General features: G+C 40.4%; 1 protein-coding gene across 3 annotated transcripts; it reads right to left on the bottom strand.

Annotated features, from left to right (window-relative positions):
• Positions 1-200: 200 nt before the first annotated feature.
• On the bottom strand, positions 201-26,076 carry gatad2ab (GATA zinc finger domain containing 2Ab). 3 transcript variants are annotated; one of them, XM_017701376.2, is made up of 11 exons: positions 25,871-26,076; positions 12,519-12,738; positions 7,591-7,717; positions 7,079-7,210; positions 6,741-6,812; positions 6,536-6,649; positions 6,202-6,402; positions 5,129-5,393; positions 4,360-4,799; positions 2,888-3,119; positions 201-2,103 (listed from the first exon to the last, which is right to left on the bottom strand). In XM_017701376.2, the coding sequence occupies exons 2-11, from the start codon at positions 12,728-12,730 to the stop codon at positions 1,970-1,972; spliced, it is 1,929 nt and encodes a 642-aa protein (XP_017556865.1). In that variant the 5' UTR covers positions 12,731-12,738; positions 25,871-26,076; the 3' UTR covers positions 201-1,969. The 3 variants fall into 3 exon arrangements, with proteins under 3 accessions (XP_017556865.1, XP_017556863.1, XP_017556864.1); XM_017701374.2 differs by having other exon boundaries at positions 6,202-6,381; positions 25,871-25,998; XM_017701375.2 differs by having other exon boundaries at positions 6,202-6,378; positions 25,871-25,998.
• Between the last annotated feature and the right edge of the window lie 1,685 nt (positions 26,077-27,761).

Raw genomic sequence — 27,761 nt, 5'->3', positions numbered from 1 at the left:
ATGAGAAATCTCCCCAGTGTTATTTGTGGTATATTTTAGGGTATATTTTGTGTACAAAAAGCCTACATGTTCAATCGTGAATGGCTCGTTGAAAAACCTCCACCCAGCACAGACACTGAAAAATATGAAGAGGATATTTCACAATTAACAGGTTGAAGTAGATCCACATCTCCAACATTACCACAGCAAAAAAAGGACAATAGGTTAACTTTGGTTTTTATTATAATCATTAACTGATAGACCAAAAATAAATGAAAAAAGGGGAACTTTTTTTTTTTGTACAATTCATAAAAGGGACACAGTGCTGCAAATAGCGCTGGCATCCCCGGACAATGGAATGGTGTTAGTTCTCAGCAGCAGCAGGCAGTAGTCAGAACAGCAGTGTGAAACAGAGGCCTCCAAACCCCACAGGCAGCTACGGCCCTGAGAGAAGGTCTCAAGAAATGGTAAGAGTTTGACAAGACGGGCCAATGATGACCAAATGCTGGCTATAATCATTTACTTACGTGGGGAGGGAGAATTGAGGTACTACCGTAGATCATGGACTAGTCCCCTCCTCCAGCTGTGCCAGGCACTCAATTTATGAGTAACAGGGAAAAAAAAACAGGGCCATAATTTCTTTCAGTTCTAAATGAGAGCAGCAACACAACGTCTCAACAGCTCTAATAAGCATTGCTTTCTCACAAGCATTAAACACTATGTACCTGGCAGATGAATTATCTTCTGACATGTTTATGTTGAAACAGTTCCTATCATTGGATTTAGCCGTCAAATGATCATGTTTGAAAATTCTAAGGAAAAAAAAAAAAAAAAAAGATCTAGTAGTTTAAACATTGGGTCACTGGAGTTTCCTTCATTATTGAAGTCTGCAGGTGTACAGTTTTAAATATCTCCATGTAGAGACATGACCTAAAATCATTTAAAAAAAAAAAAAAAAAAAAAAAAAAAAAAAACACACCACAAACTTAGCCTAAAGCTTCATAAGAAGTCCCATCCAAACCCCTACGCCTCTGCAAAACCATGCCATCATACCCACCTGATTTTGACAGGAGTTATAAAAAGGGGAGGAGGGGAAAAATTGCATTTCAGTAATCCCTTCCCCCAAAAAACAAACTTGGTTACAATTTTTCCCGTATTAAGCTTACGAAAAGAATGCAAGTATTTAAAAATACACACTAAACTGGCAGATGTAAAACCACCTCAACAGTATAACAATACCTTTTTTTATTTTATCTTTTTTTAAACTTTGGCCCTCAAAAAAGGACAGCTTGAAAAGACGGGGTGGAATGAGTCCACAATGTAAGCCCAAAAAAAAAAAAGTTGACATCAGAATTACATACTTGCACTCCCATATCATTGTTTTAAGAGGCAGCATGTGTATTTGCACCCCACTAAATATGTACATTTTTGCAAAGCTGAAGCATTCTCCATTCTCACACATGGTCCAAAAAACAGTCAAAAGAAAAAACAAACAAAAAAAACAAAAAAACACAAACTTTCTGGTTTCCCGTGCAGTCTGGGTACTTCTACTCTTGTTAAGAGGAAGCAGGTATGTCCACTAAAATGGAGGGGGCCCTTGTATACTATGACCATTCTATCACCTGCAGGGCAGCCACAACCAGACATACAGATGAATGAGACAGTGGGCTGTGGTATCCATCAGCAGTGTGGACGCAGCAGGATCACTGCAGCTCACAGGGCAGTGAACAGACTAAATGCACACATGGCCTCTTTTGAAAGGTCCCCAACTCTCTCTGTTAACATTAATCCTTGACCCAGTCTCTCAGGACACCACCACTGTCTCTGTGTAGTCTCAGACTGGACTAAGGGTCTCCAATAAGCAGAGAGAAAAATGTTGTTGTAGTAATATTATTGCTTGACAGCTGGTTATCGCATATCAATATCCAACTGTTGTCCAAGAATCAGGATTATAATGAGATTATTTCAGTGAAGGATGGTGAGGGAGGCATTATTTCCATGTGTTTGTTGTCTGGGAGATGGAGCGGGAGGGGATCATGTCTAGGAGATATTCCCGCTGACGGTCCACTGGAGAGGTTGTCTTGTGTACAGACAGGCTGGGGTTGACGTAGGCCATAGTGACACCTGCAGAGAGAAGGCACAGTAATCAATATAAATAATACAGATCGTAGTCATCAATACTGAACAATAAACAAACAAACAAAATCTGAACTACCCATTAACAGAAAAACACACAAGTTTACAGCAACAAGGTAAAGGGAATAAAAGCTTAAAAAGCATCTGTGCACTATTTCTGTATCAGTACAAACATGTATAATTTGTACTAAACAAACTAAATGGAAGATTTAATGTGTTAACAAAAAAATTAAAAATTAATCTGTATTTTAAAAAGTTTATAATACGCACCAATATTTAAAAAAAATATATCAGTAAAATACATATATAATGATATACACACACACACACACACACACACACACTATATATATATATATATATATATATATATATATATATATATATATATATATATTTTATTTTTATTTATATGATGAAAAACAATATTCTCTTTTTTACTATATGGCATGGAATCCTCTATACGAAAGAAAAAAATGTGAAGATTTGTTATTAAGGTACAGAATAAAAATAATGGTTGGTCTATGACAGACAGACAGACAGACAGACAGACAGACAGACGCCTCTATCTCTCTATGTGCGTGCGTGCGTGCGTGCGTGCTGCTTAGCCATACATTTTTTTCCCCCATCAAAAGTCTCTCTCCCCCATTAGCAACCCTCCATGAGGTCAAGACAAAACACATTAGACGGCAGAATCGGAAAAATGGACAGAAGAGAGTAAAGGAGAAGGGAGACATTTTGGAACTGTCTGCTTTCGGACGGCATCATCTACCTGTGATGCTGCTGTTCTGCTTCCTCCAGGCACTGGTGGCGGGGTTACTGCTGCTGCTGCCGCTGTTGCCCTTTGACCCTGCCCTCATGGCATGCTTACCTGGCCTGCTAACCAGCGCAGCGGCTGTAACAGCATTCTGCAGCTGAGAGGACGTGGAGAAGCCATGACTCAGCCCACGTGAGCTTGCACTGACAGCTGCCTGCTGCACACTGCGTGACAGCTGGCCTGGACTCTGCTCAGACAGAGGAAAACACACAAGTGCAAATCTATGAGTGTGTGTGTGTGTCTGGATTTCATAAGCCTGCAACAACTAGCTGAAGTCAATTAGTGGTTAATGTTACAGCGGAAAAGGTTTGTTGCTTACTTAAAAGTGCAATATACTGCTCTGTTATGTTCAGATGAGAGATCCTTCAGATTGTAAAGCACTAAATGAAGCACTCCATGGCTTCTACTGTTTCTTTGCAACATAAAAGAAAATTAATAAATGCCCAAAGAGTGCCACGAGAACATTTACAGACAAAGTAAGAAGAAATGCAGAACGAATAATTGGTCAATGATTTAATTAACTGAAAAAAAGTCAAAATAAAAATATACATATAAACAACATAAAATGTTAGCTGGCCTAGCATTTAAATGACTACTCTATACAGGGTTCCAGGGACCCTGATTAACCAATGTGTGCCAGATTTGCTACACTAGGCATGCACACAAGGAGAATTCTGGGCTGAAGTCAATTTCTGATATTGTTTGATTTTCTAAGTGACAATAATAAACATCCTCTACAGAGAACAAACTTAAATATGGCATTTTGCAGCTAATTTCAGTGGACATAAATCCTTGTTTCTTCCCCATTATATACTGAATTCAGCAAATAAACATTAATTGTGCACTAAAATGTGCAGAAGCATGGCCTCTGTAGAGGATGCGTCAATGTATTTTCACTTAGAAACAGTGAACAGGAGTCTCCAAACTTCTGCAGTACTACAGCAGTACTGATCGAATGTAAAAGTGGAACTATATCTTCACGGTCCAACAAGAAAGAAAGAAGGGGGGGGGGGCCCACATGATAATTTCTTTTGGATTACAAAGATAAATACTTACAATGGTTTCTGCCTATATAGAATACAATTAGCGTGTCAGGAAATATCTGTTTGAAACGTGATTGATGTTGATCACAGAGGTTACAAGAGCACAAAATTTTCAAAGGCAACAGTGACTGCATTATACATTAACCCAAACCCTCTCAGGGTGACAGCTGTCATGCAACAGAGAAGAGATATTCCACTGAAGGAACGGACAGAAAATACTCCTGAGTTTGTGGAATGTAATACAAAAACAGGAAATATCAAACAGGAAGCTCTAGGGTTAGTTTAAATCACAAAGAAGGGGGAAATAATTTGAACTGTGGCCTTCCGCCCAAGTAATGCACACAAGGGAACTTGTGTGGCCTGTGGGTTTAAGTGAGAACCCACCTGCTTGATGCTGGAGTGGTAGCGGTGGACTGTTGCTGCCCTACTGGCTTGATGCTGCTGGGGCAAGGAGGCACGAGCCGGTTTATACTGCTGTGACACCAGCACATGCTGCTCTGACTTGATGACGGGTGAGGAGGACGACGAAGATGAAGAGGTGGCAGAGGTCTTGGGGCTGGGCGAAGCGGCCTGCTGAAGGATGCGCTGCTCGATCTCCTGCTCCTGCTGCAGGGCCTTGACAAAAGCCTCCTTCAGCCGGTTGGTGTGCTCAGCTTTTAGGGCCTTCTTCTGGTTGGAGCTCATGCACTGCTCGCACAGAATGGAGCTGCTGCCCTTCTCCTGCCTCCAGCGCGACGTGAAGTCCGTCTGGCACTGCACACATGTGAATGGATCCTTTACAGCCGATGCTGTAGCAGAGGTGTCCTGCTGTGGCTGCTGTTTGCCTAGGATAAGGAATGATAGCAGTTAATACAGGAGAAGGTCCTCTAGTCCTGGTGTGCCCCCGCAGTACACGGTCATGCATCTTGCTTGCTACAAACACACCTGACTCAGTTCATAAAGGAATAATAACTGGCTAGTGTGTTTGCGTAAAGGAGTGCAGTGGTCCCTCAAGACCAGGATGAGATGAGCAAAGAAAACTTATGCAAGAGGCTATAAATCATGAACATGTCAAACATAAATAATACCCATAAACAATTCTCCAAGGATAACTATCAAATGGTGTGATTCAAGAAGAGTCAAGTTTTTCCAGGCATGAAAGCAAAGAGCTTACTCTTAGTCAAATCCAGCAGGTTCTGCACCACCATCTCCAGGCCAACAAGGTAGATGAATTCATTGTTGGCAGCAGAGGGCAGGAAGTTGAGCTCTGGTGGAGGGGGTTTTGGAGGAGGAATCTCCAACAGGGTCTTCTCTAGCTGCTTCCGCAGGGCCAGCTTGGCGGCAGCCTGTCGGCTGGCCGGAGAATCGTTGGCGCTGACTGTTGAGGCATTGGTGCCAATGCCTGATTGGGAAGAACCCTTCAAAGCAGTAGGTGAGCCCTGAATATGGAACAACAGGACACACCTTATGATTTTTATGACACTTCAGCTACACTTAAATTCTTAGCAAAGTCAGATACAAACAATTTTTGGAAGGCTTGGATTTTTGACTGTTGTGCATGAAGGTATAAGATACAGCATCAATAGTCCTTTATATAATTGCACTACTTCTGAAGGACATAAGAGCAAAGAAGCATGAATCACCTCCAACACATGAACTCACTGCCAAAAACAGCAAAGGTGGATTTCAATATGTGTGTGTAATTATAAAATACCAAACATGTAAACACACTTTATATTGTGTTATACATAATGGCATTATTTTATAGTATCACCATAAACCATGTCACAGTATATCACAACACACTTTTCTGCAAATACTTTGAATACTGTCGGTACTTAAAGAACACTGACCAACTACTTGTTCCATTAAAAAGGAATAGCATAATTAGGCTATTTAAATGGATTACGTCCAGCACAGCACAGTACATGAAATGTCATATGAAAATGATCACTTTAGTTTTTTTTTTTTTCTTAAAAAAAGCTTACCTATATACAATTTTATTAAAAATTTACACAGCTTAGTAAACCTTAGTAAAATGAAATATCTATACATATAATGTATTGTGGGATTATGACATCACGTTTTTACCATATTAGCCACCTGTGCTCATCTACTAACGCATAATTTTGTAAATATCATGTATGGTGAACTGTAGGGAAGTGTAACATTCACACTAACAGCTAGCACTTTACAAACACTACAGAGTAACACCAGAACAAAAAAGTCAGTGTAAATGAGTCTTACCTGCGGGATGTTGACCAGGACATTGGTGTTGGCTACGTTGGCCACGCGAATCAAGCCTTGCTGAATAATCCTTTGGCCCTGCACTTGGACATTGGGTACAGAGGTGCGAGGGCCCAGCAGCAGAGGTGGAGGTCCTGAGCCAGAGTGTTGCTGCTGTTGCTGCCTCAATGTAGCAATCTGCTGAGGAGTTACAGGAATAGTCTAGTAGGTGAACAAACCATGGACCAATTGATTACATTTAAAAATCAATTGAATAAAAATAAAAAAGCTCAATGTTCTCTTACTTCGAAGAACTTATGTATGTGTGAGTAGCAGATAGTAGTGCCCTGCATACCTGTGAGCCTCTGACTAAGGGTGGCATCACTATTGACGCATGCTTGGAAACCTGCGCTCCACCCCGGACCAGAGGAGGAGGAATGACTGTGCCTGAGCTTCGATTAGATGACACCTACACGCACACAGAGAAAGAAGTGCACAGAAATGTTTCTTGTTCTTGTATACAGTAAGAGTGCGGATATGAAAAATGCAGCAGCACTGACCTGTAGGGGACCTTTGCTGGATGAGATGCTACCTCTTACAAGTGGTGGAGGGTTGGATGTGGAATTGGCTGCCTGTTAATAATGGATAAAAAAAAAAAAAATGGATGGGAAAAAGGAAGAAAGAAGGTGAGGGAAAGAGACAGTATGAGAAATGTATGAGAAAAGAGAAAAAAACTTGGAACACAATCTTTGGTTTGGACTACGGCTGAATAATATGGACATAAGTTTTATATTGTGTTCATATTGTTACATGTTCCAAATAGAAGGTCTTGTTTGATGTGATTGGAGACTGGCCCTGTATTATTTTGATAAAGGAAATATTTATTTTTGTTACTTACCTTCTGCACCACACTCTCTTTCTGGATCTGACTCTGCCGGAGTTTCTTCAGCAGGACCAGCTTAGCCTCCTGCACACGCAGCTCCTCCTTCAACTGCTTTATGATCCTCTGGCGCTCGTCAGGGCTACTCTTCTACAAATCACAATACAGAAGGAAAACAAATCTCACTATGATTCTCAGCGGAAGCAGAACCATACAAATGTGTGCTGGCACAGGGACACTGGTTCCCTGAACTAGATTAAGAGTAATCCAAGTCTGTAATAGATTTCTGATGGAGAATCTTCACTATGTCCAGAAAACAAGCTTAAGTGTACTGCCACAGTACTATTAATTCAAAAGAGAGTCGCATGAAATGCTTACAAGTATGTTATCAATTAGTACAACGAGAGTTCTACAATGCAAGGAAATGCTTTTGAGGGTTACCTTAACACAACGAAAAGGAACAAACCCAGTGGCTCATGAATGAATGTAGACAACTGAAAGACAACAGGGAACCAAACGCCAACACTTACCATGAGCATTTCTGTGTCCGTTTTCTTGATGCTGTGGCTGATCCCATTCACACATGGACTGGAGGGCTCATTGTCTGACAGAACAATTACATCATCTGGCGTCGGTGGCCTTTCTTTCTTTACCTCACTATGACAGAAACAAAGGAGAAAATATTAGACCATGCATGGAAATGCAACTTAGCACAAGCATTCTCTCCTTGCAAATAGATCAGAATTAGATTTTTTTTTTCAACAAAGTGTCAGCCTTCGCCTTGCGTTGGCATGGCCTTTGACTCCAAAGTGAATATGTAGTTTAGTGTATTAGCATGCAGAAGATCAGATCAGTATTTGGCCAAGTACGTCCACACATATCAATAGAGAAGGGCCAATATCTCATACAAGACCAACCCCACAAAGCCTCCTCTGAAGGCCTCAACAAGACGGACACGATAAGCTGCTCCCAACACATCTGCCTTCCCTGTTCACAGCAGGGTGCGAAGGCTGTTTTGCATGTTGACTCTTTGTCAGGACAATCTTTCCATGCCCAGAGTGGGTCTGTGGCCCCTCCCAGAGCCTAACTGTTTGAGACAGAGGAGAAGGGGGATGGGAATGGCTGGCGGCCAGGCCATTGTGTACGCTCTTCATCCTCAATTCTCACTGCAGGCAGGCCACCCATTTCAAAACGGACGATGTACGACATCTCAGGCCTCAACGGACACCAACACAACCAGGCTTGGTGGTGGGGTGGGGAAGTTCTAGGTACAAGGGATGAGGCCAGGCCAACTGCATGAAAGTAGTACAACTTCAGAATGCGTCCGTTTATATCAAAAACATTTTTAAAATCCAACGTGCATCTATTCACATCAAAGTTTTATGTCTTAAGTACCGCCAGCTTCTACAGAAAAAGCTGTCTAGGCATCATTAGTGGCTGCAATAAATTCTCCGTTTTCAATCTGGTATGAAGGGAAGAGAGAGAAACAGGCCACAGGTCTCCTCTCTGCAATGAGCTGACATATTTTCTCTACTTGTGCTCAACACTGAATAACAGAAGAAATTAAAGGACCCATATACTTGAAAAATCCTTGTTTTTTTTTTTAAACAAGAGCTAGATGTCAAATTAAAGCCGTTACAAGTTCCAAAGTGTAGCATTCACTCCCCATATACTAAAATTATGCTGTAAAAACAGTCCGCTACAAATTCATTGTTCTTGTGATGTTATGAAAACCAACATATATAATGTATGTGTATGTATGTGTATGTGTAATATATATATATATATATATATATATATATATATATATATATATATATATATATATATATAAATATATAAATATATATATATATATATATATATATATATATGAACACAACTGTTTAGCAGTTCAGCTCCTCCCAATTATGCAGAAGTGATAAGGAATGTTTCAACCTGAACTGCTTTTTGAAGGAGATACAACAATGGATATCCAATCAAAACATGGCTTATTTACAGTTTATCAGTCTTCAGACACAGTAACAAAAACAGCCTGGTTAACTCTATGGGTTAAAGACAGCTTGAGAAAAGGTTGTATAAAATTAATTACAGCTATTTGAGACACAAACCTATAAAAAAACAAATAAGGGGAGAAATTAAAAAAGCAAGATATGGGTCCTACTACTGAACATGATGCTTTCTAGCTCTAGCTCCAGAAGATTTAACACCAACTTAGTCACTGGATTTCATATGGTTGCTTGCAGACTTAGTGTTAGCATGCTTTTATAGGAGGCTTAAACATTACTGTAGGTATGGCACTTAACCAAGTCAGCAGTCTCATGCCACAAACTTCCAATCCGCTTCTCATCTGCTGCACCCTGATGTTTGGTAGCCTTACTGTGACGTGTCAACCCTTTCTGTGGTCATTTTTCCTAAATATGTTCAGTTAAACAAACATGTGTGTCATAACTGTTATTGCTTTCTAAAGCATTTCAGTTTAACTGTGGACACTGAGGCATGTGGACATAACCCTGCCTCCATAAGACAAGATGATTATATGTACTGTATTCAATAGTGTAAATGAGATGCCTATGGCTCTTCAAACACAGACACATCAAAGCAAACAGAAGCACAGCACACTTCTCAACAGCACTTGAAGGCAAACGAGGCCTTAACACGACATATACACACGAAAAAGGTACTCGATACAGCGCTCATCGAAAGTACCTTTTTATATGATTTGCTGTATCTGAGGAGATGTAGCATAACGGGAAGATTTTTCTTTCTCCTCTTACAATCACAACCAACACAAACTGCTTTTAGAGAAACAGAGGTGGGAAAACAGACTGGGACTTCATGGCTGCCCAGTGGAAGTCAAGAGGCGCAGACAAACCGAGATAAAACCGAAACTTTAACCTTCTCGTAATCAACATCACTTCCTGGTTATTAATCAGTACCTAAGAGATCACATGACTCTCACTCTCCCTTTTCTTCAACGGTTCCTTCCAGTGTGGAAACCATAGCAACGGCCGGCTGGAACCAGTTTGTGACACATAGGCTTCATTTTGCGACGGCAGGCAGGGTTCAGGTGCAGATGAAAACGGTGCTGCCTAAAAGTTTAAGGGGAGCACGCAACTGACTCAAGTGTTTGGGTGCTGGGCATCAATACACTGGAGTCTACAGTGAGGAGAGGTTTTAAGGGCTTTAACGTCAGTAAAGGACACCATGTCTCGTATTGCTCATTCAACTTTTTGCTCCTCCCCCCATGCCACACGGTAATAAGTCACCCCTTTGTCCTGCTCAGAGAGTGACATCATGAAGGAGCCATTTTCAGTTCCCATCTCAACATCTACATCCACAGTGCATCACAGCTGTGCTGAAGATGCAGACATTCAACACAAGATAAGTTAACTTATGGACTTTGCATCTCAATATATTTCAGACTGGCACTTCCGCTTGATTATAACTGCTGTGAACAACCAAAACAGAAATTCACGTAAAAACATCTGTTTTAAACTCAACAGCTTTCAATGCACTCTGTAGTTATTCCAAACCATTTTCTCACAGCACTTGATGGATATTCTAAACAATTTTTAAAAGCTACATGACAGCCAGCCATTCAAAAGCATTTCAACTTAGGGTTGGACAATACGACAATATTTAAAGTTATTATTATAAATTATATTAGTTGTATGCGTTTCTGAGGATAATGTGGACATTTGGCTGCATGTTTGATTATAAAAAGGTACAATTAGTCCTCAATTCTCTTCGTGGGTCTCTAACATTAGTGGGTTTTCCCCATCCACCATTTTTTGCGAATTTTGAAGGTGTGCAAAAAATCTGAATGGAAAATGGCTGAAATAAAAAAAAAATAATTTTTTTGCACAATATCACTTTGTGCTAGGAGGAGGTGGAAAAGCTTGTATATAACTAACGGCAAAATTAAAAAGAGTGATGGAACAGGTTTTTTTTTAATAAACGATGACTTATCAAGCCATTAGAAAAACAATTGGCCCTACAGACGGTCCAATCATGGCGCATAGCCTTTCAACAACCGATTTCGCATTTTTAAATGCCTGATCCAAAGCTTGTTTGAAAAATGGCTCTCCCAGAATTGCCTGGTGCATTTGCGTTCCCAGAGGCAAAGCGGACATTGGCAAGGTGGCACAGAGATCATCAGCCCTCATTAGGTGGGCCACTGCTTGTCCCACCCGGCGTGTCTGAGCTGCAAACAACGTGGCCATAAAAAGATGGCAAATGACTGTAAAGATATTTCTACTTAAAGCAAAAACTTAAATCTCCCCACATTGTCCCTAAGAGACTGGCTATATCACATAACTAACTGGCTGAGCCATACATGCAGCTAATATAGTAAAATATTTCAATAGTGACAAACAAAAGCGAAAGGGAATAATCTTTAACTTACTTTTAATTATGTCACTATATCATATTTTTTTAAACCATCAAGATTTTATAAAATCACCTGAATGCTTGAGGCCTCTAGTTACAGGGCTCATCATGGGTAGGGGTTAAACTCGGGTTGCCCAGCATCACTCTTTAATCGTGGTAAAATCATTTTAACTCACAGCCTCTTATTGCCTTAATATGCCAGCATTACAGAAGACTGTGGCTGTGTACGTAAAATAAGACTCCAGTTTCTTTATACATAAAGCAACTGGGCTGGGCCATTTTTGTTTTCAGTATGCACAAATCAATCCGCCCAAAAGCAAACCTAAAACGAACTGCACTGAGACCACCTCGGGAGTTTGTGGGTCTGTTTAGCCGGACGAGAGTTCATTCATTATGTTCACATATGCAAAGGACCCCTTAACTCAGCATCTGACACCACATGAAACATATTTGGTCTAAGAGTCTGGCAGGGGGTGTGGGGGGCGGGTAATACAGGTAATATAGATAAATTCTCTCTTTCAAACATAAGTGAGATATTAAAAAGTGCAATAATAGCATATAAACTATTTTTTGTATAATTACACAAAGAGTTCCATTTTAATCAGGCGTAAGCTGAATTACCAGATTTTTCCTGATGTATAGCTCATTACAAGGCAAGGTTGCCCTAACCACATCACTCATTGCAATCTGTGCATCTTCTCAGCTTTGCTTAATTACATTTATCTGTCCTCTGTGAAGCATTATTACTTCAGGCTATGCTAACATTATGAGAAAAATGATATATAAATAACGCAAATGTGAGGAGGAGTAAACCATCTTTGAATCCACCTACCTATAAGACTCCACAATCTTATTGACACTGAAGAAAATTTGACAACCATTGGGTGAATATGCTAACCAAGCTGAAATTTGCATGACCATGCAAAGCTCTTGAACACTTACAAAACTAACCTTTGGACAGGCCCAGAATAATCAGTTTGCATTTGGTTCTAAGCATCCCAACCTAGTGCACAAATTACTTTGGAAATGGCATAAATTTGCACTTAGGCGACAATGCATGACCTACCTTCTGGACGTGCTCATGTCCACAGGCTCATCAGTGGCCTGCACTTCCACTTTGATGGTGGCCTTCACTTCGCCAGCCTTCAGGATGCTGGCCACTTTGCCAGACCCCAGCTCTCCCCTCTCCAGCTTCAGTCGCTTAGTCTCTCCATCCAGGGCAGGAGCCTCCCGTGCTCTCTTCTGGCTGCGTGTCTGACGCACCACCTCCTCAGACATCTTCTCACCTGCACAAAAGGGGACCAGCATGTGAGAAACCTGCAGACAATTCGTCCAAATATAAATGAATCTTATTTCATATAATTATAAAATCTGCGAGGTAAACATTAACATTAGTGTACATCAATATAAAATTAACAACAGATAATTGCTTTAAAAATTATTATTATTTTTTTTTCCATCAGACAGATGTTTAGATCGGCAGATATTTCTAATCAGTAACTGACTAAGTATTTGTTATACTCTAGAAGAGCAGTCGATCCTGGGCTACTGAAACATCAGCACTTTAGTTGTAACCCTACATAAATAAATGTTTAATTTCTTTGCAACGATAATTCAAGCCTAATCTCTAGATGTTACAAATGTTCACGTTTCAGTATCGGCACTGGCAACGGAAGATTTGGACATGAAAAATACCAGATATCAGTATTGGCCCACAATTTCCATGTCGGTGTATCCCTACAGAATATCAGCTCGAGGATGCGCACTACTGCTTACTAAAACAAAGCAGAGTAATTCTCAGCAAGGTCAACCCAGACAAACAGAGAAGAAGATATTATTGACTGGGACACATTAGAAACACTTTCATTCAAAGCACAGGAATAGGACAAGCCGCTAGCCATTCAATTTTTTTATTGATGAGCGTTTGCTGCCACAAACAAGCCTTAAACCTTGCAGCTGCCACTATTACACTTCAAAAATAAAGTATTATTTACAAACACACATAAAAACTCTGCAACCAGCAAATTGATTAAATATTGATGTATTCATTTTATGAGCAAATGCCTTGCAGCCCATTTTGGACGTGCTGCTATGGCCTACCTGTGTCATGCATATCTGGTATCTGACAGTCAGTAGCAGAGCTGACTCAACACTGAGGCCTTCTCTCATCTCCGTGACATCACTAGGGCTGCACATGACCCTTCCCAAGATTCCATGGGACACACAAAGCACTTCCCTGAAAACCAGTTTAAACCGGTCTGCGGATGCAGCCAAGAGGCTAAGGCAGGTTTTTAACCCCTCAAGAGACTGGCAGCAAGCACGGTTGCTCACACGCCTGCGTCTGCCCAGAGGGGGAGGGGCTTCCAGCATTCCGAAACGCAAGAAGGTTGGAGGGGAAGAAAAAAGACAGGACAAAAAAAAAAAAAAAAAAAAAAAAAAGCATCTTCCTCCCTGCTGATCGTTAAGGAGAATCTACCAGAAGCCCACAAAGCCCCAACGCTCCACCTACAATCTAGGCCCAAGCAAAGATGTCACAACTATGGTAGCACATCAATTAAACAATGATAATTTACAAAGCTAGAACACGTCTGATCGGCTGAAGGATTCTGTTTTGTAAGTGAGCCAATGCCCTTCATCCACTTCCAAGAATATGATGAAAAACTAAGAGATGCATAAACTCTATACCAGCACAAGCTGGTTTAAAGAACTGTTGGTTTTGCAATCCTTTTGAAACGCAGCTGGCACAAACGGCAGGAAGTAGTCAATTTTCAATGTGGCAACTCACAAATTGACCAAACAACACTGGACACACTTCATGAAACTAGGTCAACAAGCATGTTCACTTGACACCTCATGCTACATAACCAGTAAATGACCATCATTAAACAGAAGGCTACACTTTACAAGGCATTCTTTCATTCATGTTATCTAACCATACGGGCCTAGATCTTATGAACAAGGTGAATGAGTGAAATCAGAAGAATGTAATGCACCAAAATCTGAGGTCACTCATTATATATGGCTTAGCCCATACTAGGCATGAGCAATTTAACAATAACATCATCCCTACACAATCTTACACTACTATGATATCCAGTGACATCACTGACCCTGCTAAGATTGTTTCACTAATTACATAAGCTTTTTGTTAAGAGCTAAAAATGAGATTTTACTTCAGTTTAGGTGCTCGTTTTTAGTTTTGCATCTATCTTCAAGAAGCTTGTTAAAATACCATAAACAGGAGCTGTGTCCTTGTTATGAACCCATGTGAGCATAATTGTGGAAAGATGATGATTTCACAACTCTTTCAGAAAGAAAAAAAAAGCCAAAATGTTCCAATCTGGCATTTTTTTAGATTTAAACCTGGCGAAAAGGGTCAACTACTCAATCCAAACAATGTAGTGCACATAAACTAACAAAAAAGTCTTGTATTAACTCGCAGCTGTACATGTCTGTAACTGGGAAATATCAGCAGTGAGATTAACTTGGAGTCAGAATTCCTCAAGACCAGCCATGTCCCAGAGATGTGCACAAGTGACAATAGCTGCTGCTCTATGACGTCCTCGGAGACGTGGAAGCCAGAGGAAAGTCGCTCTCCTGCATTGCAATGGATAACAGCTCCAAAACTGAGGTGGCTGTCTAATAACTGCTGAATAACTGAATAAATGGCTGAGATATTTCAGACACACATATAGAAGTCACAAACTACAAAAAATGAGAGCACTAGTTGAAGTTCTCGCACAGCTGGCAGCACAAGAGGCAACTTCACACCATCCAAATCAAGCTTGACCTCCCTCGGCGCAGTAAAAAGCTTCAGCACAGTTGCAGTACTACTGTTATTATTTTATCATCATCATGACAATCATCACAACAATTTACGCACAACGGAATAAAGCTTGTCCAAGAAGGCATTATTCATAACCGGCCTGCACAACTGAAACGAGCTGTTAAGTGATCCTCGTCTTTTAATCCTACTGACACTCGACAGCACCACTCCAGGTTTCAGGTTTTATTTTTCTGCACCACTTTTACGTCTAGATCGGGGACCTAAGTTAAGTTCAATATGGTCCAATTACAGAAAATTTCTTAGATCATAATGTCTAACTTGTATTATGATTCAGTGCAATACACTGTAAACTGAAGTAGGCTAGTAAGTATCAACATCTTACATAGTCGACAACTGAACATCAAAGTCAAATGAAGTAGAATTCAATAGTATTTCAATAACATTGTCAGTTTTCTCTTTTTAGAGCATGACACGTAAAATAATCTGGCTCGCTTTCTTTTCCAACTGTTGTGTCTCGCCTCGCCCTTGCCCTGTGTGTGCGCATGTCGCTCAGTCCAGTCTCAGTGCTTATCGTAATGGACAGATCTGATTGGCCGAGTAGCATCATGTGTAATATTTACAATGCATGTGATTGGTCTACAGGTTTCCTAGGGTGCTAAACCGGTACCGTAATCACTAGGAATCATACACCAATTAAAACAGGACAACCCCATGGAAACAAAATAATTATCCGTAGTTTATCGGTTGGATGCAGGTCCATGTAGGACAGCGTCTGGGTCCGGACTCGGACTGTGGTCTACCTATTAGTGACTTCTGCTACAGATGATTACATCATTAATCAAGATTTCTTTAACATGGTAAATCAAGTGCAGGGGGAAAATAATAAAATAAATAAATAAAAAATAATCAACACCGCACACGCCATCGCCCATAAAAGCAGCCCTGTCTCAGTCAATCCAGCAGCAGTGCAGAGTGAAGCCTCTGAAGAGTTTCTGCACTTATAAAAGAGCACATGAACAACTTGAGTTGATGTGATTTAACAAGAATGAGAAAAAAAGCCCCATACATGCTGTGGGATGCTGTTCATGGCAGGATGAGCTTAGTATCTTGACTTCATATAGGCACGCAAACTCTGGAAAACACACAGCCACTGATGCTCAAGCTACAGGAATATCACCACAAGGGCATAAGAAGGGAAGCACTACATGAGTCCCAGATATTGAAAGAGTTTTCCATGCTTTCACACCTAGACAATCACTAAAGTCATCAGGAAGTTTACTGTTCCAGTAAGAAAACAATGACACAGTGGATAAAACAATGTAATTAGGTGTGTCCATTAGACTCTGATTTACTGTAAGAAGGTAGGAGATACTGAAATAGGCACCACTGCCATGTAAACTGATTTTTTTAAAAACTTTGATGAAGTAGATTGCAAGTAGACTGGAGCGATTTGCGATAAGGTAGAAAGGTTAATCATTTATATCAAAATTGCAGTTTGAAAGAGTAAGAGCAATTACCAAATGTAACCTAAAAACATGACTGTAGTACTCCAACTCAGCGGCTGACCGCACAGTTTGGAAGGTGAGAGCAGAAAAATAACCAAACTGTCCTGTAATCCAGTCTATGTGCTTGTATGGCATCCCGTTCTCCCCATACATCTGAATAGCTGTCCTTATTTTTCTACTTCATTTTCAGTATTTATCATAGATTACTTACTGAAACCTTTGTAGCTGTGTTTCTTTTCTTGACCTTCACCTTGATCCCTGAAGCATTTTTCATTCTTTTATAAAAAAAAAAAGACAGGAACTAATGCAAATATATCCACCCTGGTTCGTTGGTAAATAGGTTAAGTACTTGGTAACTTGGTCTGGCAGTGTACTAAGTCCACCTTATTTTCATGTAACAGCTTTACAAACAGAGGAAGCTTGTCAGTGAACCAAAGTAACCCCCCCCCCCCCCCCCCCATCTCATATCGAACTTGAGAAGACAAAAAGACGCCTTTAATTCTGAAAAGGCAAACGTGCACTTGCAAAAAAATAAATAAACGTGAACATAGATATAAAATTCTCTCATGTCCAGGGAGAAATGATAAAGTCCATTTCATTTTTATAGTACAAAAGCATCCGTCACTGACGCCGTGTGCTCTGCTGAGAAACACTGTCTGTAAACAAGTCAGGCTTAGGGCTGTGATATTCAGCTTTTGGTCCTTGAAGTCGACAACAAACTAAAGGAATGATAACAGGGTGTAAAATCATATTATGGCATTTCCTACAACTGTGATGATAACAATGTGATGGACACTGCACTGTGAAAGAAATCAATGAAAGACTTGAAAACACTCATCTATGGCCTACCCACAGAGAGGAAAGAAGGGGCTTCTCAGGAGAGGAGAAAAGAAGACAAAAGATTAGAAAATCCAAATCTGCAGAGCTCACTTGTTTATGTGACAATGAATCTAGCTGTTAGCTGCCGGTTTCTGAGGCGTCTTCAGCAACAGCACTATCAGTATGCAAATTGTTTTAAGCAATGAGACCATCTGAAAAACAAGTCTCTGCATGCCATAGTGAGGTGGGCTGAGAAAGGAGTGACTATTTCCTCATGTGGCCTCAAGAAGCTGTAATGACCGCCCATAGGGAACAGGCTGAGCAACACAGTCCTCTGTGACTAAACACAAGTGCACAGCAATGGAAGGGAACAAAAACAGACAAATGATGAGACAAACAAGCAAGCAGGTCAGTAGATTAACCTGTCACTGGGCAGTATGGATAAAATTCAGTATCCTTATACTTCTCAAATATTTCCAGGTAATATTTATGTTAGCATTAATAAAGTTGAGTAAACCATACATCCTGAGTACTGCTAAACTGATGTCTAACAACGCTGACATAACATTTTCCATCTTATTTTGCTCTTTTTTCCTCTTAAAATTACATCAAAAAGGAATCTTACTCAGCATTGGAAACAAACTACACCAGATTTACAAAAGGAAACTTAAAGGTTTCATCCTTATGTATCGTGAAAAGTATTTGTCAGCCAGCAAAAGTGTAATAAGTTACATTCAACCAAGATTGTTATCCATCAATATCACCAAAACGAATCATCAACACTGCTGCATGACACCAACACTGATAGATAATATCAACCTGCACTGAGATCAGCATGTGGTATTCAGCACTTTCTTGAAGACCACTTTAACCTTAGATCTGCTTTCCCATTATTCTGTTCATAGGGACTTCATCAATCTATCCACAATGGGAAAATACATGGATAATCCTCAAAAATGAACAGATTAGATGATGTCTTGTTACAGGTTCTCAGTTTCTCTATGCTGGCTCCTTGTCCTGTAGTCAGATGTAAGGCTCAGTGAGGGTGCCCTGCTGACTCAGTCCTGCACATCAAGGGTTAAGCCCTGCCATTTTAACACCACTGACAGATCAGGCCACGAGGGTGTTACCTAACAAAATGGACGTCTTTAACCCTGCATCTGCCACAGGCTCCACCTGGTATTGCCCCTAGCAACAGGATAACGAGTGCTGAGCCAGGAAGTGGAGCCTATGTCTCTTCATGTGGGCACAAAAGAATGCTCACACTCAAAGAACATAGCCTCAGTCACCCCTCACCCCCCACCACCCCCTTACAAACGCGCGTGCATACACACATCAGAAAACCACCTACCCATCCCCCACGTTCACACAGATCTCAAACCGACTACAGTGTCAACCGCGCACGCACACACGCCCCACACACACACACACACACACACACACACAGGGATATGAGCGCACTCACGCGACACACAAAAACAGTGGATCCGCCAGGAAATTTGTAGATAAGATTCAAAGGCTACCCTCAACAGTTACATGCTTTTAGACTATATTTAGCTATGGGGCACAAAACACACTCAACCAAAACCTCAAATAATTAATTTTGGGATAAATCTTTGATCTTTTGAACAGTTCACCATCACAATCAGCTGATGGCCAGATGTCATTTTAAACTGTTGTTTTGAATACAAGGTCTTTCTGTTTCCTTGAAGACTCAAGATTTTAAAGGAACTGATGGGGAGCGACGTAAGGCTGCATGCGATAAACAGGCAAAATTAGGGGTGGGTGATACGGCAAAAAAAAAAAAAAAAAAAAAGAGAGATAATATCAGGACACTTCGCGATACACGATGTCATACTCTCTTTGTGAAGAGGTTTGGTCAGCGCTGTAGAAGAACGTAACCGATAACGTTAAATCAACCAGTGGCTGAACAAAGTCCTGTAATCAACTCCATGTCAGAAAACAAATGTGCGTCGTTGAACCTTTTTTGCCTATGACAACACAAATAATCAGTCAAAAGCAATTTCCTAACATAATAGGTCATCATTAATGAACTTCTATATATAATAAACCTGTGAATTGATGTTACTGTTAGAGTATCAAAACACAAAACTTAATCCAGGAGCATTCAAAGGACAGTTTCATCTGGAAAATATTCTGCGGTTCAAATTAAGTTAGTTCACTACACTTCGGTTAAAAAGAATAAGCTTAAGTTTACACAATTGTTCTTGAGCCTCAGTAAATGTGGGCCAAAACTACACTTTAATGCGCATGTCCCACCGTGAAGCAACAAAGTCCAAATCTGGACAATTCATAATTCCTCTCATTCAAGTCTCCTAAAGCTCAGGGCTCTGTACGCACTATCCAAGTCTAAGTTGTGCTTATTCCAGGACCAGTTTCAGACTAGATAAACTGGTGATTGTGTAAGGTTATTTACCATATAAATATGTAAAGTATAAACAAATGAGAAGAGTTTCTCGTCTTACAGTTCATAACGCAGACACTTTGCAAAGGAACTTGCTTTCACAGTCCTAGACAAAGTTCTTTCATGATTTGTCCATATGTATAATAAAAAAATCTTTTGATGGAACAAAAAAGGCACCAGCAAAAAAGTTCTGTCAAATATAATACGTGACGTTTGTTAACATCTTAAGGGATCTGTTTATAAGTTGCTAAAGCAACTTATAAACAAATGGCTGAGGAAACGGAAAAAAGAATCTACCCCTTGCTGCTGCTGTCATCTCTGCTATGATGAAGTTGATCAGGTGGTCCTTCTTAGCTATCAAGGACGCATCATGGCACTTCAGCATTCACTATAAATGTTACGTTATCAGAGGCGTCCCTGGCCACCTCCGAAGGTGGGTTCCAAGACAAACTGGAACCGGTTCACATTGGTAAACAGTGATGTCCACTTATTTCAAATGGAACGTCCAAGAGGTTTAAGACCAGGTGTAAATGGGTTCTTGGGTGTTTGACATTGTTGGGATTTTTACTCAAATCTATTGAAAATAACCCAAAACTAACAGCTACACCACTTTAGTCTCTTCTAAACTTATTATTAATAAGACACACAGTTGGTCCGTTTTTGTGGAAGCACTGACCACCACAATAGGGTGTTAAATGAAAAGGCTTATTGTAACATAAACCATGGTAATAAGGTTATTATACAATAACAATATGCAGGATACTGTCAACACCTCACGTCAGCTGTCCAGAATCTCTTACTATCACTTTTAGCTCAATCTCTGAGATAACTGGTAGTTAGTATCACTGTACTAACAACGGTCGAATGATCCTGAGAACAGATTTCAGTACAAGACAATCCTGCTGTTACTGTAGTGTGCAATGCCATGTGTCTTCTGACTTAGGAAAAAAATGTGGAACATATCTTCTCTCATCACAAGCACATGACTGAACAGCCTTTGTCCATGAACGATGGAAGATGCATGATAAGTCCGAATAGACGTGAGACGCCCATAAGTTAGTAGGTCTAAAAACGCACCAATAGGAGATATTTAGCATTATGCAGAGACTAATGAAACCAAGAAATGGCCTTTCCACACTGCATTAGCAGTTGGCCTCCTCTGTCTATTTCAGGCCAGAGGGCAACAGGCTGGCAAACCAACAGGACAGTGAGCTTTGTCAGTTCATATGCATTTATTATAGACTAGACATTCCTAGGATTACGACCAAACAAAGCGTACTGGAGCTAACACCCACAAACACAAATGTCTCAATAAGTGGTCTGTGCCATTTCCAAGAGGAAGAGCTGCAACACACCCACAGGTTGTGCCCTCCTGGGTGAATACCTTGGTGCTGCATTCATGTCACTGCAGCACACAGAGAGTTCCAGAGTTGCCCTGTCAGCAAAGCTCAACTCCATCACACGCAGGGAACTGTTGTCACACTCTTTCCAGAACTTCAACACGAGCATCTTCTACAGCTTCACTGTTTGAAATCACTCTTAAAGTCACCATGAAGTAGAAACCAGAACACACGCTCGCGCCATATTAACCATTTTCACTCGAAGATGGGTGAAGGTGATTGAAGAGGGAGGTGAAACATGATATTATTGGTCACTATTTTTCTTCACCCACTGGCACACAGGACGATCAAATCAGAAGGATGAGAGGAAAACAAGAATTGTGTGATATGAAACACACAATGAGTCAAGCTTAATATCAACATGTAGTTTAATAAGCCATGAAATAAGGAGGTAAAAACCAAACATGAATATCAGTTTGATTCTAAGCACGTGACACTGTAACGTAAAGTGCCTGCACTCTACATTTTCATTTCTTTTTTCATTTAACTTTTACCTGGAGGTCCACTTAGAACGTTTGAGTTGGTTTACGCACCAAAAACAGCCATCATTTATTTTTACTTCTTGGTTTTCCACTCACTCTTTATGCCTTACAATTAAACAGGATGTTTGTGATACTGTGCCTTTAAGACCGATATGCAAATGACCTCAGCTCTGACTGGATGCCCTGTACTGTGCCTTATTCAAAAAGCAGTGCATGCTGAAATGGTCCCTTATAACATTAGTGTGAATGAGTGGGACTAAACTGCTCTAGGCTGAACATGTATGGATGTACATGTGTAATTATACAGATTTTCACAAAAGCCATTCATTTAAAATGGGGAGTTTATGCAGCCTAGTTTTCGTATTTGGATTGGAGAGTGAACAGTTATATTTGTCTTTATATTCTGTTTTTCCATGATATGAGCCCTTCATGTACCGACATAATGTACTGCATTTACTTCAACTACCCTTCCGATTGACAACAGGTCACAACTGATACAGTCTGCTTGAGAAGAAGCTTCATATTCACCATCTGCAACCACTTACTTACTCTACGTTTGATCAGACTGAACTTTGGCCCCAAATAAACAGCCTTTCACTGAGTGACAACAGGAATCAGAAGTCCGTAAGGACCTTTCCATATTCAAACCCACTTATGTGGTGACAGGAAATGGAGGTGGAAGACGAAGATCTTTCACCCAGCTGCTGTAGCCATGTGTCAATTTCTAGCGTTTCCTGTTTATTACAGGACTCCATCTTTGATGTGTTAGGTATGGCAGTCAGAGCATTCAGGCACAGCAGAAAGGCCTATCCATGCTCTTCTAAAGCAAGGCTTATTTTAGCAGTTAAAGACGCCCGAGATTCAGGCTGGTTGTAACTAGACTTCACATTAAATAACACCTTATTTTTAGAAGACCTAGAAGAGCTAAGAGATAGCATGTAGGCTAAGGGTAATCATTCCTAGGAGGACTATAGCAATAACGTGCTGACACTTGAAAGTGACAAACGAAGAACTGTAAGAGTTGTTTTAACTGTACAAATCTCAAAACCTATCATTGCTTTCCAAAAGAAAAACATGTAACTCCGTTTTTTTTTTACATCATTTGAACACGGCAGCGGTCCTTTACATTGTGTGATGTTTCATGATGAACAGACCAGAAGTAATGCTTCAAAACAGCCAGGGGTAAAATCTCTGTACTTTAACTTATATTAAGAGTAAGGAACGTTTTTGCCTTCTCCTATAAATTTTCCACTTTGGAGATACTTATTTTAATCTGGACCATTTCTCATCTTGATCCCAGTTTAAACTGAAGACCGTTATCCTTTCACTGCTCAGCTCCGGACAATTCAAATGGTAAAGAAAACCACAAGGATCTTTCAAGATCACCACCACCAGCGAGATGGACTGCATCATCAATACTAAACCTATTTCACTAAAAGCTCCCCAACTGTCACGCACTTGATCTTTAGTCAGCAAAGTCATGCCTGTCTGACTACATTATTCTTCAATGCTCCTCTCATGGAGTACAGTACTCCTCCACAGGCTAGTCCACGGCACTCCATGAGATTCAAAGAGACACGTGCCCTATTTCACACCAAGGGGTGCTAAAGGTTTGCAGTGGTACTCAACAGACAGGGAAGATGGACTGCAAGGGCTCTACAGCACCTGTCCTGGCCCACTTATAACAATTTTTGTGAAACAGGCAGGTTTGGTAAGATTTTTTATACAAATTTACTGATGTCATCATAAAAGAAAAAAACACCCAAACTCCAGTGACTCTTACACAATGACATAATTCAACAAAAAAAAAAAATCATCAATAAATGTAAGAAAGCTTACTTCCAACAAAACAACGCTTTTGCAAACAATCTTGTGTATCCTGCTGATGCAAATGAGCTTTTTCTAAAATATGTGTCTATGTGGGTCATCCTCAGAATGGCATTCATAGAGACTTAAAAGCATCTTTAAAACATAAGATGGCTGAATGTTAATACTCATGTAACTCAAATGTTCTGCCCACCCCACTTGAGTTTTAAGCCACTTATTACATTAACAAAAATAAATATAGCTGCAGTTTCAAGTAACTAACTCAGGCTTACGTTTTCATTTTTTTAAGATAAGAAAGTCCACACAGCATCCTGCACCCTCACATTCTCCCCATCAAGTCAGGCACTGACCAAACAACAGTATAACTACCTGAAAGTGCAGCAGTGGCAAATACACACCATGAAAAGGTCAGTGGAGAAGTCAGCCCTAAGATGAGTTTAAACTACGTGGTGAAATGCGCGAATCAGATGTGGGCCCGTATTCAAGCTTCTCTGCGTAGGAGTGCTCTCTTGTTTACTCCGACCTAACTTACAGGAACAGATCCTAGAACAACACCTCCTACTCTGAGACGCTTTATGAAATGCTGGCCCAGGTTAACTGTCAGCGGTTGTCACTTCTACTAAAAGTAAAAGATCACACAATACAGGATGGTGACGTAATAGTAGTGAAATGTTGACTTATCTCAGCCCAAGAATTTCTAGGAAAGGTAAGAATATAAATAAATAATCACTCAGCAACTCCTAAACCTAGGCTGAAGGTTATGGGTAAATAAAACTAGCCATAAAAAGAACAGTGTGTCCTTCAGTAACTGCCCAGCACATCTCAGCTGGCTCTTTCTGATCTGCTCGTCTCTGCTAGTTCAATCAAGATCTCTCTTACAAAAAAGTTAACTGGAAATACAGCGCAAAAGAGGAACTTCTGCACAGAAAACCAACTGTTTTTCATCTTGCCTGAGCCGAACTGGACACAGTCTGCAAGATGACCGCACTTCGTAGATGTTTTCTCTTACTATGACAAGCCTTATCGTTTTAAAGGCGATAAAGGACAGACTGGCAGCCAAGATCCTGCTGTGATGAGTCTACCGGCGTAAGTGCCAACATAAGCCTATTCAACTTAGATTGCAATCGCGTTATCATAAAATCGCTTTAAACATTAAAAATACAAAAAAGGCAGAAAAGTTTTAATTTCTGATTAAAAAAAATAACAGCAATAAAATGGATCGAAACGGTGAAAGGGATTCGTTCGATTAGTTAGATCTCAATCTGAACCTCCATCAACACAAAAACGACCCAAAAATGAACTTTTCTCGTATCCGAAAAGCAAAAATAAAGCTCCGGGATATCTAATCGAGATAATCACTCTCAGATATCGGTTTTAACTGCTTAAACTTATTCACCAACAAAGAGTCTTAGCTACCGGTGTGCTGGTTAGCCAGATAGCTAACTAGCCCGCTAACTAACTGATAGGCTTGCTGAGAGCTAACTTAGCCAGCTAGCAAACTTGTTCGTCGATAAGAGCGATGAACTTTTGACAAAGGTGGGCTGCTACATTAACCCCCATTTCACCTCTTCGCACATTTACTATGAAATGTCTCAAAAATGCCAACTATAACAGGCTATTAAACTTGTTAACTTTACTAGGGACCAACTCCATTGAACCGCAGCCAGCTAGCAGCGGCTAGCGAAGCGGAGAGCAGACGGACAGACGGACAATGTTCACTCACACAATCGCCAAAAACAGCTAACTTAGCAGGCTAGCCACGATTATCTCCGGTCTCTAATGAGGCGGATTAAAAAGACCGACTAATCAATGAACCGTTTCGGAGGAATTCACGCTCTGAAGTTACCCGGTTATATTACTGAAACATTGGTTGGACTAATCTGCAATAATCCCTGAACAATTTCGCATTTTTACCATATGTGATTATGGATTTCCTGAAGTGTGGCTAATTAAAGAGCCTACCAACACACAGCTAGGGTAGCTAAGCTATCACCGCTAGCCAGTATGCTAACTTATCTCTCAATCTCCAGTCTTTCTCTGTGTCGTCTGTTAGCCTTAGCCTAGCTAGCCAAGCTCTCGTCAACTTGTGAAGAACTTCAGTTTACACAAAATCCCGTAAAAGAAACCCGCTCCTGCCCGCCCCTCCAGAATACACCCGAGAACGGTAGCTCACCGAGAAGGAGAGATGCTAGAAGCCTTTCCGGTGACCTGAGTGCGGTGAAGTTTTCTCTGCTAGCCCGTAATCTGTCTGAGGAGTCCCGGAGATCCCCGCCGCCGCCGCCGCTCCGGTTCCGAATGAGCTGTGAGCGGCTCAAACGCACGGAGCCGCGGACACACTGCAGGGCGCATGCGCAGTGAGCAGCACTGAGAGGACAGTGACCAGAGTCTCCGCATCTGAGCGAGGATTATAACCCCTCACTGAATCCGCCTTCTCTTCTCATCTGGACAACTTTAAACCAGCATAACCAGATGTGGGCGGAGTAGGCTAAACCCCTGGGTTGGGGCGGGGGTCACTTTAGAAATGTATTCCACTATAGATTATATTCCCTTCTAAACCTAATCCAAAGGATCACCGTGTGAAAGTAATGTAATCTGATTACTTTCAGAGTTCTTGGCTTTAATTAAAGGTGTTTGATTAAATAAGCCAAATCTGATGCATTACAAAATGTCAAATATGAAGATGACAGATTAAAAAATTGTGTAACAGTTTATGTTGTTTGAGTTTAGACTTGTTTACTCAAACCTTGAAGTTTAAAAATCAATATTTGCTTCCCAGAAACAAAAATTGTGTGATTTCACAACAATACAACACAGATATGGTCACGTGAACCCACACATCTTCATAGTTTTATGTAATGTTATCCACCTTGCAGCACCCTGCAAAAACCTCTCCACTATTTTAGGGGTAAATACTAAGGTCACTATAATACAAACTCCCTATTAACACATTCGATTTCAGCAAAGGAAAGTGTTGGATGAGCAAGTGTCTACAAAACTTTGGATACACAGTGAAAATAAGAGTTTTATTCCAAAACGTGGTACACTGTTACAAATAAAGGTATGACTGTCACTTGGGTAGTGCCCCTCTTGTCACTGGGGTGGGACATTCAAGGGTACATCTCAGTACCTTTAGTCAGGGAACATAATTGTACTATAATCCACACACCCCGTCTCATCTCCAGGCTTTTATTTAATTTTTCTGTTTTAAAACATTCTGTTATGAACGGGTACAAATATATACTTTTCACCTGGACAAACGTAGTTAAGGTGCCCAACTGGACCCTAAAACCACTGCTTTACCTTTGAGGGCACATTTACATTGTTTGTACCTTGAGGAATGAAAATTGTACCTGGACAGAAACTTTATTTCTGAAAGTGTGTTGACTGTCCATTTATCCATCTTTTAAGCCACTTAACCTTCTAGGTCACTGGAGCCTATCCAGTGATGGATTAAAAAATGTCAAATATAAAGATGACAGATTAAAAAATTGTGTAACAGTTTATGTTGTTTGAGTTTAGACTTGTTTACTCAAACCTTGAAGTTTAAAAATCAAGACCAGTACATCGGATCAAATGCAAAATAGTTAAAAACTATATTGCTGTCCTGAGACTTTTCCTAATTTGACTTATTCATTAAAAATTTGTAAAAAAAATCATTCATGCCAAAGCCAAAGGAATCCTGGCGAAAATCTTCTTTGAGACTCCTTATCAGCAAAAATCCACAGCCATTCTATAAACTCGGACTGCCCATCATGTGGGTTCTATCTGGCTCGTGAAGTCTCCTGTTGGTCTACGGTGATCGGACTTTGATGATGGTAATTTTTAGACGCTCCCTAATCAGCTCTCAGCGCACAGAAGCCCTATGAGTTTAAAATGGTATTGAAATAGGCACTACGCTCGAGCTGGTCGTCTTAGTTACAAATAATGATCATTTACACATTTTAATATTTTGAATATTAATAGTTTGAACTACTGAAGAAAGATCATACAAGTGAAAACGAAACTAACTCACGAGTCTTAATTCGCTCTCTGTTCAGGTTTAATGCTGTTAGTTAAAACGTGTC

Source organism: Pygocentrus nattereri, chromosome 15 (genome assembly GCF_015220715.1).
Source record: "Pygocentrus nattereri isolate fPygNat1 chromosome 15, fPygNat1.pri, whole genome shotgun sequence".
NCBI classification, from domain to species: Eukaryota; Metazoa; Chordata; class Actinopteri; order Characiformes; family Serrasalmidae; genus Pygocentrus; species Pygocentrus nattereri.
The sequence above is the reverse complement of the archived record's forward strand: the minus strand, read 5'-3'. Positions and strand labels throughout refer to the sequence as shown.

Coding starts and splice junctions, on each gene's coding strand:
- gatad2ab (XM_017701376.2), bottom strand. CDS start 12,730: ATGTCTGAGGAGGTGGTGCGTCAGACACGCAGCCAGAAGAGAGCACGG. Junction 6,403..6,535: donor CCTTAGTCAGAGGCTCACAG/GTATGCAGGGCA, acceptor TTCACCTACTAG/ACTATTCCTGTAACTCCTCA. Junction 2,104..2,887: donor GCAGAACAGCAGCATCACAG/GTAGATGATGCC, acceptor TTCTCTCTGCAG/GTGTCACTATGGCCTACGTC.